The sequence below is a fragment of the Lepidochelys kempii genome, chromosome 1, assembly GCF_965140285.1.
Source record: "Lepidochelys kempii isolate rLepKem1 chromosome 1, rLepKem1.hap1, whole genome shotgun sequence".
Classification (NCBI taxonomy): domain Eukaryota; kingdom Metazoa; phylum Chordata; order Testudines; family Cheloniidae; genus Lepidochelys; species Lepidochelys kempii.
Genome location: NC_136380.1, coordinates 9,050,743 through 9,066,096, shown reverse-complemented (window position 1 = coordinate 9,066,096; position 15,354 = coordinate 9,050,743). Strand labels below are relative to the sequence as shown.

The 15,354-nt window shown below is 45.1% G+C and overlaps 1 protein-coding gene across 5 annotated transcripts in view; it reads right to left on the bottom strand.

The window, feature by feature from the left end:
• Positions 1-15,354, bottom strand: part of RNF121 (ring finger protein 121) — a 50,910-nt gene that overhangs the window by 14,363 nt on the left and 21,193 nt on the right. For 3 of the 5 annotated variants that reach the window (XM_073333332.2, XM_073333342.2, XM_073333351.2), the window contains 2 exons: positions 8,856-8,989; positions 1,159-1,260 (listed from right to left, as the gene is read on the bottom strand). In XM_073333332.2, coding sequence (XP_073189433.1) covers positions 1,159-1,260; positions 8,856-8,989 — 236 coding nt within the window. The other 2 variants (XM_073333359.2, XM_073333368.2) reach the window with 2 other exon arrangements.

The following is a 15,354-nucleotide window of genomic DNA, read 5'->3' as shown; positions in this document are numbered from 1 at the left end:
GGCTATTCCAGCCACCACTCCCTGTTTGGGTCCGTAAGAGAACAGCTTTTGGGGGGGAGGGGAAGACAGATAGCAGACAAGGCGGTGGCTAGTGGAATGAGCTTCACCATCCTGGCTGCTACCTGCACCATGTCCTGGGACCCCAGGGCCTTTGTCACCCTGACCCTGCGAAAGGTCCTGAGCAGACCAGAGAGGGGGCCCAGATGACACCGTCACCCTCCCAGCTCCAGCTGAATCCCAGCCAGCACCAGGACTGAAAGGACTTTAAACAGCAGCAGCACCAAGAGCTTCGATGCCATCTCGGAGACTGTCACACAATGGGGTTTTCCCCATCTAAAACTCCTTCCAGCTAACAGGAAAGGTCATGAGGGATGCTGTTAAAATAAAGACCTGACTTAATACTTCACATTTCCACAGCTTTAACTGGTTTCTCTCTGTTTCTGTATCTTTAAGAAAAGGTTACAGGGATTTTTAATGGTGTGTTGGCCACGGTACTAAACCGGCTGCGGTCTCAGTATACCGAACCCCTTCCTTGTTTAAACCTGGGTTACGTTAACAGCGGCAGCCCATTTATTCCAGCTACATTCATACAAGGGGAGAGAGGGGAGAACAGAAAGTTGATGCTTAAGACAAGGAAAGCAAAACTGAGGTGGAGAAACATATCCCTGGTTCCCCTTACACAGGGCTTTATTTTGAAGCACTATGCAAAGGTCATCCAGTCCTCCCACCACCCCTGTGATGGAGCGAGACACACATCCCATTTACAGATGGGGGATGAAGGGCAGGGAAGCGTCATGTCCAAGGCCATACAAGTTACCGGCAGAGCTGAGATTAGAGCTTGAGGCTTCCTTACTGCCAAGTAGGCTCATTCTTCCACCCCAGGCCACCTTCGTGATTAAGGGATCCTGGCTCGCTGCTGAAGTAAATGGGCGTTTTGCCATTGATTTCAAGGAAAAGCAAAATGCACCCAGGGTGAGCCAGGGAATCAGTGGAAGAGCTGGGATTAGAAACAAGAAGCTCCTAGAGACCCAACCCTCCCCCATCTCCAGCGCAGGGCTGTCATGTTGATTCATTAATAAATTTGCAGATCACCTTTAAGGTGCAAAGCAAACAAAAGAGAAGTTGCTAGGATTTGGTCACAAGGCCAGAAAAGGATACGGGTTACTGAACATTCTCTTGAGATCCACCTTCTCTTTGCAGTAGGGACACGTCTGTTTCTTCCCAACGATGCACCAGCCTCGGATGCAGAACTCGTGGAATCTGAAGGGTGACAAGTTAAGGGAAGCTGCTCTTGGGGGGGAAAAAAACACAGCAAAAGAGCAGAAACACCGGGATTAGAACTCAGCACACCCAAATACACGAGTCCCTGCTCTAATCACAGAGGAAGCCATTCAGATCTGCCCGAGCGGCCACGTATTTGTTCAGTCTACTTAAACACATTTTGGCAGCCAAAATGGGAAATAACTCTGCATGAATTTAGACTTGCTACTATGCACTGACCTCACTCCTGGGCCAGGCGTGCTCTACTGTTCACATCACCCTCCCTTAGGAGATAACAGCGCCACCCGAGTAGCCAAGTCACCGGCAGAACCAAGAACATAAACCTGGCCAGTTAATTCATCAGGATTTGGCGTGCAGGACAGGTTTAACAGTGGAGTAGATAGTGGGACAGACACTCTGACTTGATAGTTACAGGTGGTGCAGGTAGACACTTCGTCAAGGCTGCCCTACAGGTTTCATTGTAAGACAGTTTTCAGTTGCTTGTAACTATGCCAGACCTAAATCATTCAGGATGAAATTAAGGCCGAGCATGGATGGAACCGGCGATACGGACAGGCTGGAGGGCCAGGGGCAGAAGGGCCTGTCACCACGACAGAATGCTCCCCTCTCGAACCTAGAATTGAGCCCATTATTCCCAAATCTCAACATTCCTCTGCTGTCTAGCAACTCGCTGTGAAACCCATACTGCATGGACCTGACACTAGAGGAGCTTGTGAACTGCACCAGGTTCACCCGTATGCACACAGCTCCGTGAAGCAACTGCCAGCTACTATCCCCAGCGGGCCATGGAAGAAGAGTGGAGTACAGACCGGCCCTCCTCAGGAGAAAGCAGTGCCCACCACCTAGTTTGGAAGGAGTGTAGCTAATGAGGCAGGGGACAGCTGGAAAATAAAACAAAATGCTGATTCTACTATGGCTCCTTGGGGCACCTCATTAGCCTCTCCCACCATGTCAGAAGTTGACCAGTTATTCCTGCTACTCTCCGAGCCAGATTCCAGACCATTACAGCCCTCTACCTCTTACCCTACAACATCGATTCTTTAACAGATTCTTGAGGGATTTTAATCAAAGGATTTTAGAAAGTCCCAATTGTATCTACTGATGCACCCTTATCTTCTATTTTGTTGACTCCATCAACTGGTTCTAGTCCAGGAGTCGGCAATCTTTCAGAAGTGGCGTGCCAAGTCTCCATTTATTCATTCTTATTTAAGGTTTAGTGTGCCAGTCATACATTTTAACGTTTTTAGAAGATCTCTTTCTATAAGTCTATAATATAGAACTAAACTATTGTTGTATGTAAAGTAAATAAGGTTTTTAAAAAGTTTAAGAAGTTTCATTTAAAATTAAATTAAAATGCAGATCTTATCAGTTTAGTGTGATCCTTGCCCTTGCTTTTTCTTGCTAAGTTTTCCAATGTCTGGCACGTATTTGGATACTTTAAGCTGCACACAGGCTTCTGAGTAATCAGTTGTTAAACAGCTCCGAGAGGGACAGAGGACAGATTTCATATGTGAAAATACCTGTTCACACAGGTATGTGGATCCAAATGCTGAAAGCATTGCAAACACAATTTTCTTCAAAACAGTCAAATTTCACTGGCAGGCACGTCCAGCAGGTGAGAACAGAGGCCCCATGATCTCTCTCAGTAGCTTCAAGTGCGCTCTGCAGATCTCCAAACGTTGATGCCCACAATTCTGAGCTTTTTAACTGAATGAGCTGCATTTCGACATCTTCAAGAACCCATCCACTGAAATACAGACAAGTCCAAGTCGCTTTCGTTAAACTTTTCAGGTTTAATTAGAAAAGAAAGCATTGGGCCAAATCGCTGGAAATCTTGAAATCTGTCAGAAAATTCTGATTCCAGTTCTTACCCGTCTGCACCCCTCACTGTCCCAGGCTGGCGCCAGTGGGCTGCAGCTGGGGTTGGTAGCAGAGCCCCAGGCTGGCGGCCGGTAGCCCAGGCTGGCAGCGGAGCCCCAGGGACAGGTGGCTAGGGTTGGCAGCGGGCTGAGTGGGGCCGGCAGCAGAGCCCCCGGGACCGGTGGCCAGGACCCGGGCAGTGTGAGTGTCACTGAAAATCAGCTGGTATGCCGCCTTCAGCACATGTGCCCTAGGTTGCCTACACCGTGCTAGTCTGCCTGCCTAGCACTTGGGCCGCCCGTCTTGTCATGGCATCACAAGTGCACAATCACGCTCCAGGGAAATTCTAACCATGACTAACATCCCATATATTTAGAAGTTCAAGATTATATTAGAGAAAGGAAGTCAGAGTAAGAAAAATATATGGTCACCTTGGCAACTGTCACTCAGTGTCAGATTGCCACCTGTAGTATAATCTGTTTCCACCCCACCACACGAGTACAAAATTTCCTTCTATTGAATTCTTTACTTCTCTTTTCCTTCTAAATTTCGGTTTACTGTCAACTGCAGTAAGTCTGTGGCCACTAACGACAAATACCATTTACTTCCACTTCACTAATTACATCTTATGTAGCTCCAAATTAAGTCAAGTGCTGCTTGCTCCCTTGTAGTTTCTGACTTTTGTTTTCACAATTCAACACCCATAAATGACTCAAATGTCCTGTTCGCCTCTGCGTAGCTGAACTCTCTCACTACCACCGCCTTCTAATGACTGAGTTCTAGAATGCTGCTTCTTGCTTACCCATTGTTCACCACACTGCTTATGTGTATCATGCACTTTATAGAACAGATAAAAATCCGCAGTCCATGCCCAGAGAAACTTACAATTGAATTAAGACATGACATGGAGTGAGACCATGCAGTATAGAGGGAGAAAGGGTAAAAGGAAGATGAGGATTCCAATAAGATTGTGTGGTAGTTGCAGGGCTCAAATTCAGCCAGAGCTGTCCAGGGCAGAGCCCTGGTGGGGGTTGCGTGTGGGGCTCGGGGAAATACTGTATGAGAATTTAAGCCCTGGGTATTTGCATATCTTGATGGCAGTACTGTTTTTCAGTTGGAGCAGGGAAGGGATGGGAATAAGGTTAGAAAAAAGAGGGGAATGGAAGGTAGGTGAGATGATAGGGAAGATGGCTAGGAACAGAATTGTTGTAACTAGCAGTTAATAGGAGAGGCATAGGTGACTTGTAGATTTATAAGAGCATGAAAAATAGTCAGGGCCGAAGGAGGTGGAGTTTGAGAACACAGGGAAAAGAAAAATGAGAGAGAGAAGGATGAGAGGTATAAGACGGGTAGAGAGCAAGGCAGAAGGACAAACAGTACTGTAGGGATGTCCCATGAAACAAGATCAAAATGACGAGAAGTCCTTGTGGCACCTTAGAGACTAACAAATTTATCTGGGCATAAGCTTTCGTGGGCTAAAACCCACTTCATCGGATGCATGGAGTGGAAAATATAGTAGGCAGGTATAAACACATAGCATATGAAAAGATGGGAGTTGCCTTACCAAGTTGGGGGTCAGTTCTAACAAGTCAATTCAATTAAGGTGGAAGTGGCCTATTCTTAACAGTTGACAAGAAGGGGTGAATACCAAGGGAGGGAAAAAAATCACTTTCGTAGTGCTAATGAGGCCAATGCAATCAAGGTGGCCCATTTCAAACAGCTGACAAGAAGGTGAGAGTATCAGCAGGGGGAATTTAGTTTTTGTAGTGACCCATCCACTCCCAGTCTTTATTCAGGCCTAATTTGATGGTGTCCAGTTTGCAAGTTAATTCCAGTTCTGTAGTTTCTCGTTGGAGCCTGTTTCTGAAGTTCGGGTTTTTTGTTGGAGAGCAGCCGCTGCTGGCTGGGCACCCAGCTCTGAAGGCAGCACTGCCGCCAGCAGCAGCGCAGAACTGCAGAAGTAAAGGTGGCAATGCCATACCATGCTACCCTTCCTTCTGTGTAACGTTTGACCTTTGAGCTGGGTGGAGTGGCTACGGGGTGGAGGGCGCACTAAGGCAAATTCTGGGTGGTCCTAGTCCCTGCAAGCCCCTCCCAGGGTCACACCCCACCTGTCTGTCTGACTGAAATTATAAATTACTTTTTTTTTGGGCCGATCTGAGTGTTCTGATTGGTTTGCGGTTTAATGCAGCTCTGAATAATCAAAACCTCTAATGTTGTTTCAGTCCCACCTTTTTAGTCTCAAGACAACAAACCTGCGTGCAGGATCCTACAGTCCCAGAGTCCAATTTCCTTGAAGGGGTGATAATGCAAATATACATTTTGTTTAGGAACAAGGATTCCTGCATTATACGTTTACAATACTTTTGTAAGTAAATACACTACATTGCAACAAAGCTAAAAAGAGTTAGACAGTGCTGCACATGGCAGTCCCCAGCTTTAACAGGGACACGTGGCCTATGAGGATTATATGGCTCAGTAGGCAATGCTTCATCTCAATACCCTAGAATGGGGTTCTCACAACAAATTTTTTGGTGGCATCAAAGTGCGGCTAACAACTCTTGCTAGTGGCCGTACTGACAATTTTTCCTGAAATTCTTAATTAACTTTAGGAAAAAATAAATAAATATGCACAAACACATGTCCAAATCATTGTAATTTATTGAATCTTTTTGCAGACTCAATAATAAAAATCACGTACCGTTGTGTCTATTCTTTACTGGACCAGAACAGAAACACAAATAAGGTGCTCGGAAGGTTCGTGTCTTTTTTTACTCCCTTTTTTTTTTTTTTAAAAAGGCAAAAGGTTTCGTTAGCTAGTATGTCTGCTGCTGTGAAAAGTGATATTAAACATATATCACTTTTCACAGCAGCAGACTTACTCAGTCCTGGCAAGCCTGGGGACAAATTAAGCCTTGGATGGGGAGGTCGATAGGAGGGGAAAACTGGGGGGGTAGGAGGGAAAGGAGATGCATGATGGACTGGCAGGGGCCAGGGGCGATGGGCGGGGAGCCCCGCAGCCAGGGGTTGGAGCTCTGTGGCCAGAGCCTGCTGCTCGCCACCCCAGGGCTGGAGCCCAACTTTACCATCCCCAGGAAGGTGGGGAACTCGCTAGATGCCTGCTCCTCCAGCATGTGTGTCTTGGAGGATTGTGGGGGGGAGGGGGAGTGCACACAGCAGGGTCCAACCCCCTGCTGGTGGCCCTGGGGGAGGGACCACTGCTTTGTCTGCCCCAATCACTGCCCAGGAGGCTGTGGCTGCAAGAAAAGTCCTTGGTGGTCGCATGTGGCCATAGTGGCCGCATTTGAGAAATGCTGGCCTAGATCCCTCCCAAACTGCTCAGCTCATGATGGAGAGTCATGTGCTAGGGCCAGTGTTCACACAGGGCCAGAATATTCATTCAGAACGAATGAACTCAGAACGGCGATTACAGCCTTAAAGACAAGGGCAGCCCACAGCGTCAGGCATGCTTTCAACGTGGCCCTTATTTAGGGCCAAGTTTAGACACTCTGGCTCTACGTCAATGGTTCTCAACTTGCGGCCCATGTGACATCCTCAGAGCCATACAGGTAGTATTGGATGCGGCCCACAATGGTCAATAGGTTGAGAACCACTGCTGTAGCCCGTAGGATTATTTTGCTAGCTATTATATCCTGCTAATCTAGCCAGCCGTATTAAATAGGTTTCTTTCTCTGAATTAATCCATTCTTCTATTTTATCAGTATTAATTCTTAATTCCATGCGTCTCCTAGTAAGTTTTGCTGAAATGCAAGAAGCCTACCGCCCTGTAACATCCAGTGAGATCCGCTATATAGCTACAAGTATAATCAGTTAAGAGTAACTCAGCATAAAAGCTGGCAACCTTTGGCATAGATGAGAATGGTCCCTGAACTTTGGGGAACCAAAGGGAGGAACTAAACACAACACTGAACAGGTTTATCCGGTGTCTACAACCGGTTGGTAACCACAGGGTACACCACAACTTGGAAGTCGCCAAGAGAGCCTACGTTGGTAGTTTTGGAGTGAGATAATCCTTATTAATATATAGAAAGTAAGTGTCATAATTCACTAACCTACAGGATAAGGGTACCCATACATTTCTTAGGGTAAGGAAATAAGATTTGGGCCTGAATTACAGTGTCAGGATCCTATAAAATACCATATACGGAAGAAGTCTTGAGCGCTCCTATAGCTTCTTTCTAATTATCAGCCTTTAAGCTTTTCCTTTTAGCTCTCTTTGAGCTTACTCTTTTAGTCTTTAGCTCTTTCTTTAATCTTTGTTCTCCCATATTCCATAGACTATCTTCTCTCATGCTCAGCTTGTGCAGTATAGTATAACTACTCAACGTTCCTAACTATGGGGGAAGTCAGCATCATCATGTTATGGGGCATGCCAGGAGTAAGGCTGGTCCTTCACCTCCTATTACAGGATCCTCAAGGAAGGGTGCGAGTATGTTAAATTATGGTACTTATAATTGGAATGTTACCACCAGAAGTTTTGGAATTCTTTTATTGTTTTTCAGTTTTAAGTTTCATAGCATTTATTATTCTTTTGTAAATCTCAATAAAGTTTTTATCAATTTGGTATTGTCCTCAGTTTAAGTGTTTTTCCCAGGCGCCCCGAGAGTCCTCTCCCGATATAGAACTCTCTGAGTTCTTGAACCCTGTAGTCTGAATTGGACAAGAACCTATAAATCTTCTGGTCGGATGCAATCCGTGGCAAGCCATAACAACTAACCCATCAAATTCAGGTCAACGCTGCGCTAGGTAATCTAAACTGTGTGTCAGGTTTTTAATTGTGCTATCAGCAGAAAACCCACAAGACCTTTAGTAGAGACAGCCGTGCAAAGTGTCACACGCATGGGACCAGGAAGCCCCAGCATCACTGGGGCACTGTGTGGTTAATAACTTGCAAAGTAAGATGTGCTTTGAAAACCACAGTATTTTCAATCTGATTTGTTTGTTCTGAAGATTTCCTCAGCCACCACCTACACCTGATGTACACAGAGCAAAACTGAACCATGACAGAAGCAAGTAGGACAAGTCCCCCTACCCAAGAAAAATCAAAACACAGGAAGAAGCAATGGTGCAAATTCCTCCAACACCGTCCCCTCGGACCTGTCTTGAGGGACAACCTCTACTGGCTGAACGGCTATCCCAAAGCTTTGGCCTCTGGACCAAGTGCATCAACAATGAGGGTCTACTAATGCCTGTTTTGATGGTGCGGACACTTATCCACTAGGAACTGGACCATAACCAAATTGGTTTCCCATAGATGACCACACCATCAGATGGCAATTACTTTCTTATTGCCAGCTTGGGCTGGGTTTAGAACTGGTGACCCAGAGGTGGAAGGTTCTCACTTCCACTGGCAAACCCCTTAGTGACTCAGCTGTCTAGTTCTAGGCAAACTTACACTGAGCCTGCTCCTAAAGCAGAGATAGAGGGAAGCAATTCCTGGAAAATATGTATGCTCATACATAGCTCAACCCGTTCCTGAAATGCAGCCACTTCAGAAGAGAGCTGCTGCCATGCAACTGGTTCATGTTTGTTCTTTTTCTAGAGATATGAAGTCAGGAAAGGGGGAATTCTAGGAAGTAGAATGAAGTTACCCAAACAGCAATTCTGATCAGATTCCAAATAGTGACTCACAGTGGGTAGCAGGCTACCTGACGTGTTAGCTCTCCGGTCGCTCCAGGAAGAGAAAAGGATACACATGATTGCAGGAAAGCCTGTACGTGTTCTCTATGATCCCTTCTTCATTGACATCTACAAAGATCTGTTGGCCACACACAGCACAGACGCTGTCAGAAAGGTGCTTCGTTGGCATTCCTGATGCACTGTAAAACTGAACAGGATGACGGGAGGGGACAACATAAGACAAAAACTAGTCAGAATTAATGTGCATTCACTAACAAAGTCTTGCTCCTCTACAGTTCAAGCTAAAGGAGTCTGCTGCAATATTAATTGGCAGATAGCGTGATCCACTGGTCACAGCAAGGACCTGGGAATATGAACTTCTGCCTTCAGCCACAGGTCTCCAGGGGCAGGCTTCAGCCCCCCTCCCCTGGTTCAGCCAGAGGCTCTGGCAGCAGGTTTCAGCCCCCCGCCCACCGCCATGGGGCTTCAGGGGTGGGCTTCAGACCCCCCTCTGCAACACTCCAGCCGTGGGGCTCCAGCTCCAGGCCTCAGCAGGGCTGGCCTTACTGAGCACTATGGGCAAGAAGCAAGGAGCAGGGTGAGCCTGGGGTGCGAGGCAGCAGAAGGGAGCTCGGGGCAACGGGGAGGGGAAGCAGTGGGGATTGGGCGGGCATGGGCACACAAAAATACAACTGGACATTTTTATTATTGAGTCTGCAAAAAAAAATCCTACATAAATAAAATAAAATTAAATTATTTGGACACACATATCTGTGCATATTTATTTTTTCCCCGCTAAGTTAATTAAGTATTTTAGGAAAATGAGTCAGCCGTCGCAGTCAAAAAATGCGTTGTGAGAACCCGTCCTAGAGACTGTTACTGAAGGAAATGGGGAGGCTGCAGGCACAGGCTTACACACCTGTCTCAGTTACAGCTAGGGTGACCAGACAGCAAATGTGAAAAATTGGAACGGGGGGGGGGGGGGGGGGGGTAACAGGAGCCTATATAAGAAAGAGAGACCCCAAAATTGGGACTGTACCTATAAAATCGGGACATCTGGTCACCCTAATTACAGCCCTCCCTGCCAGAAACACCACACTGGGGGTCCCCTCAGGCCACACACTATTGCCATTAGAGCTGGTCAGAACATGGCTGATCTCTTCTAGCAGCAGGTAGAATTTTGGCAAAAAAAGTAAAAGAAAACCAAAATAACCCCAAATATTTTGATTCTGGAATGCCACTGCAGTGCCCCATGGGCTAGTTTGGATTCTCCTGTATAGCTCACACTCACTAGTCAGATTACTTCTCCCATGAAGCACCACTGTCTCTCCTGTTGGTGAAGGGAGGTAGTGAAACATGCCTGCAATGCATCAGGGGAGATTACGGGCTGGGCTCCCCAGCTGGATTTTGAGGTGAATGGGAGCATGAGGCACCATAATGACAGGTTTCAGAGTAGCAACCGTGTTAGTCTGTATCCACAAAAAGAACAGGAGTACTTGTGGCACCTTAGAGACTAACAAATTTATTAGAGCATAAGCTTTCGTGGGCTACAGCCCACTTCATCAGATGCATAGAATGGAACATATACTAAGAAGATATATATGTACACATACAGAGAAGGTGGAAGTTGCCATACAAACTGTAAGAGACTAATTAATTAAGATGAGCTATTATTAGCAGGAGAAAAAAAATCTTTTGTAGTGATAATCAAGAAGGCCCATTTTGACAGTTGACAAGAAAGTGTGAGGATACTTAACATGGGGAAATAGATTCAATATGTGTAATGACCCAGCCACTCCCAGTCTCTATTCAAACCCAAGTTCATGGTATCTAGTTTGCATATTAATTCAAGCTCAGCAGTTTCTCGTTGGAGTCTGTTTTTGAAGCTTTTCTGTTGCAAAATTGCCATCCTTAAGTCTTTTACTGAGTGGCCAGAGAGGTTGAAGTGTTCTCCTACCGGTTTCTGAATGTTAGGATTCCTGATGTCAGATTTGTGTCCATTTATCCTTTTGCGTAGAGACTGTCCGGTTTGGTCGATGTACTTGGCAGAGGGGCATTGCTGGCACATGATGGCATACATCACATTGGTAGATGTGCAGGTGAACACCTGTTCTTTTTGAGGCACCATAGTGGCATTTTGGAATCAAAATATTGTGGTTGTTTGGTATTTTGATGAAAAAAGGTCAGTTTTCCATGGAAGCCAGTCATGTTTCAGAAAAGGTTTCATTTAGTCAAAAAGAACCAATTTCCATCGAACACTTCTGACACAGTTTTTGACCAGGCCTATCCAAAAGCATGGGTCCAGTAATCAATTATCACTACTGCGACTCTACACAGAGTGACTAGTGATTTTGGGAGACCAACTCCAGACAGCTTAGAAAATGCCAAGCACCAGCTCTCTGAAAAAATCAGGTCCCATTGAGGTGTCATGCTAGATACCCAAAGACCACGCTGCCCATAGTCAGTAGTGGGTTCCTTTTGAAAATCTTGGCTGGTTAAATATAAATTGGGCACTTACGCAGAGCGATGGTCAAACCTAGAATTTGATATAAAAAGTGCTTGAGTTAAAAAAAAAAATAAAAGGTGCTATTTGAAGGTAAGGTTTAACATGAAGGCCAACAATTTTTATAAACGCCACACCCAGCAATCTCTAGGCTGGCATAAGGCAGCCATTTAATTTAGGGAAAGAAGTGAGCCAAGTTACCAAATCCAACTGAAATGGCAGGTGGGGTTTGTGAGCAGCTGTGATCACCCACATAGGAAATGAGGCAACACCCCTAGTTCTGTGGAGAGGGCCATGGAAGCTTTACTGGCCACAAGGGAGCAGGACCACTGTCAGACCCCTCTTCAGCAGCACAGCTCCCCCGAGCACTATGCTGGGGCATGAGTCCAGGGAAAAGGCAGCCTACTGAGTCACCAACACTGGACGTCCCTTTTAGCTACAGCTAGGCGTTGATATGAGACCTATGAACGCAGTAGTTGAATGGCTGACTGCCTTGGGAATCTCTCTTCCAAATACTAATCAGGCCTGTTCCTCTTTAGCTGATGAAAGAACAGCTTGAGCTGTATGTTGGCAGGAAAAAAAAAAAAACCAACCAACCAGCACACTGTCTTTTAACCAAGGCCATACTTCGTTAATCACTTTAGCTGTGTCTGATTGGACAGCGTCTCTTCACCCTAAAGAGGTGGGAGACTGGAACAAGAATACTATTCTAGGGCCTTTTCTTTCCCCAGAGAAAGGATTCAAACCCAAGTCACAGAATAGTGCTTGAAGTAGCAGAAATGTTTGATGACACAGGAAGTGCCAGACTGGATGAGGCCAGGGGTCAGTCTAATCTATAAGCTGTTCGCGTCCAACAGCGGCCAGTACAAGTTGTTTTAAGGAAAGTGAAAGAAACCTGCAGTAATTATGCAATGGTCTTCCCTTGAGGAAGTTTCTTCTTTACTCTCAAAGAGCAGCTGGCTTATATCTTGGTTAGAAGGTTTACAAATCGGTCTCTCATTTCCCATAGTTAACCTTTAGTCAAAATGCAGATTAGCAGAATGCAAGAAAGGATTAGTCATATCTAAAGCTCTTGGTCTCAGTGGCAAGGAGTTCCAAAGGTTAGTTAGGTTGTGTACAATCTGTTCCCTACTCTCAGTTTTAGTGTTCTGCTTTTCAGTTTCATTGATGTCCCCATGTTCTTGTATTATGAGAAGTGCCCAATTTACCTTCTCGTTACCCTGCTCCCTCTTATTTATCTCCTCTCCAAACCAGACAGTTCTGACCTTCTCAGTCTCCTATGCCTCTTGCTACTTTTGTTATCTGTCTCTGAACCCCTTTTATCTGAGAGGTGCCCACAACTGAACATGCTATTCCATGAGGGCAAAAAGTGGATTCCTATAACCACACAGTAGTTTTTACTATTTACTCCACTCCACATGCATCCTAACATTGTTTTCTTCACCACTGGCCGCACACTGAGCTAGACATTTTCACTGAACCACCCGCAACTCCTCCCAGGCCTTTCAGTGTCCTTTCACAGACAGACGACTGCCAAGGCCATCTTGGAAAGGAAGGGATGGAGCCTTCGTTCCCTCGCTCTGCTCTGTGGGCTCACGGTGTGAAGGCCTAATGCAGTGATAGGAGGAATGGTCTGCCTCCCAGGAGGATGGAGTCTGTGCGCACGCCTCTGGGAAAGTGGAAAGGTACAACATACTGACTAGAGTCATCCTTGGGTTCTTTGGAAGCTGGCTGTGGCCTATCAGAGCAGCTCAAGATTCTAATCCAGATAAAGTTAGAGGCCACCTCAAAAAGGTGACTTAATGTGGAGAGCCAAGATGGTCTGGGACACAACCCCGTGTTCTGGGAGTCCCTAAGCTTCTGATTGCCAGAAGCTAGGACTGGACGACCGGGGATGGATCAGTGGATAATTGCCCTGTTCTGTTCAATTCCTCTGAAGCATCTGGCACAGGTCATTGTTGGGAGACAGGACACTGGGCTAGATGGACCATTGGTCTGACCCACTATGGCCATTCTTATGTTCTTATGACAAGGGACCCTTATGACCACAATCCCAGCAGCCGGTTTTCATGTTTAGGATTGGAGATAGAACTCAATTGTAGACAAATGAAACAACATAATTAGGCCTGTGCTCCCCACTGCCATGCTACAGCCTCTGCATTTATTTACTGACAAATAAAACTTGCAGAATTTTAAAATACTGTGTGCAGAATTTAATTTTTTGGTGCAGAATGCCCTCAGGAGTAGCACCTCCAGCAGCATAACAGATTAGCACCATGCTGAACATCGGTTTGGTACCAACTCAGAGGGCAGAATCTACCTAGGGGTTCACAGCACTATTCCCTGCAGAACCCAGGTATTCTTTAGGGAGATACTTGAGTCACTCAGCTTCTGATTTCTGGGTTCCTAATTAACTCAGGGAAAGGTAGGTGTCATTGTGGACAGCTCAATGAAAAAAAACCAACAAGATGTTGGAATGTGTGTGGAATAGAACAGAAAACACTGATTGTGATGCCATTGTACATATCAGCAGCATGCCCTCCTCTGGAATACTGTGTCCAGTTGTGATTTATCAAAAAGAGAAATACGCACTTCCTCTGAGCCCTGCTGGCTCTGACACAGGTAAGACACGAAGAGCGATTAGAAACACAGGAATACTTGCATACGAAGAGGCAATATGCTAGAACACACAATAGTGACTTGCACAGAGAAGGTACATGGGGTGCTCTTTACTCATAATCCAAGAACAAAGGACATGCAGTTACACTGAAAGGCAACCAGTGTAAAACTAATAAAAGGGCTTTAGTACAACTCACTGCCACAAGATATCATTGAGATCGAACTCAGAACTCAGAGAGACTGGAGATGTAAATGGGTAATTAGACAGCATAAAAGACTCCAGAAGGGATATAAACCCTCAGACTTCAGGGCATAAACCAACCGCTAACTGATGGGGGCCAGAAAGGAGCTTCCTATTACTGTTAAGTTATTCTATATTTGTCCACTACACAGGTGGTACTGGCTAGTGGCAGAGACAGGATACAGGACTAGAAGAACTACTGGTTTGATCCATTACTACAGTTTTTATGTTCCAATCCAAATACTCAGTTCAGCTTTTGAGATCTGACTGGATCATAATATAACTATTATAGCAACAAAGGGGCTTAATTCCAGACACTTGAGTATTTAAATTCCTTCCAGTTTACCTACATCTTTCAAAGAAGAGCAACACATGATTAAGGAGCTAGACAGACTGATTTATGATGACAAATGTAAAACCATGGTTAACTCCACAAGTCTTTGGTAGGGTGGAAATACCAAAAAGGGAGAGATCATTTAGGTTGGTATCTAAGTAATAGGAAATTAAAGATAAAGTCTGAGTTTCAAGCCAGACTTGCTAAAGTTGAAATCCACAAAGATTGCGGAATGGTCTCCCAAAGTGAACAATGGCAAAGTCCCTGCTGTGTCACTCAGAACAGGGCTGGACAAACCACGAGCGGATAAAGCCTACACTAGTAACCGGAGAGGATGGACTAGACCCATTAGTTCTTTAACCATCTCCAACCTCATTTTGAAGGGCTAGCTGCATTAAAAGATCAGCTTTAATTTCAGGCCTGTCACTGTTGCTATGATTCTTCAGGTCTGAAGAAGAGCTCTGACTAACTCGAAAGCCTCTCTTTCAACAAGAGAAGTGGGTCCAATAACTGATATTACCTCACCCACCAGGGTGGATAAAAATCAATGATTTAAAAATAAAATAAAATAAAAATAAATAGGTAAAAAAAAAAAATCAGATATTTAAATAGGATTTTTTTCGATAAAATGTTTTTTCCCCCCTCAAAAAGCATTTTTTCTAAAGATATCTTAATTAAAACTATCATAAAATAGGGATTATAAATTCTAATTCTATAGTACGAGACAATATATTCATGTAATGGTTAAAAAAAGTTTTGTAAATGAGTTCCAATAGTTCATGGATTAGGGACCCAATCTTATGGGGTTCCAGGGGCTTCTGTATAGATTTAGGTTAATCTTTCTATCTACCCAATGGGACTCAGTGCTCAGTCTAG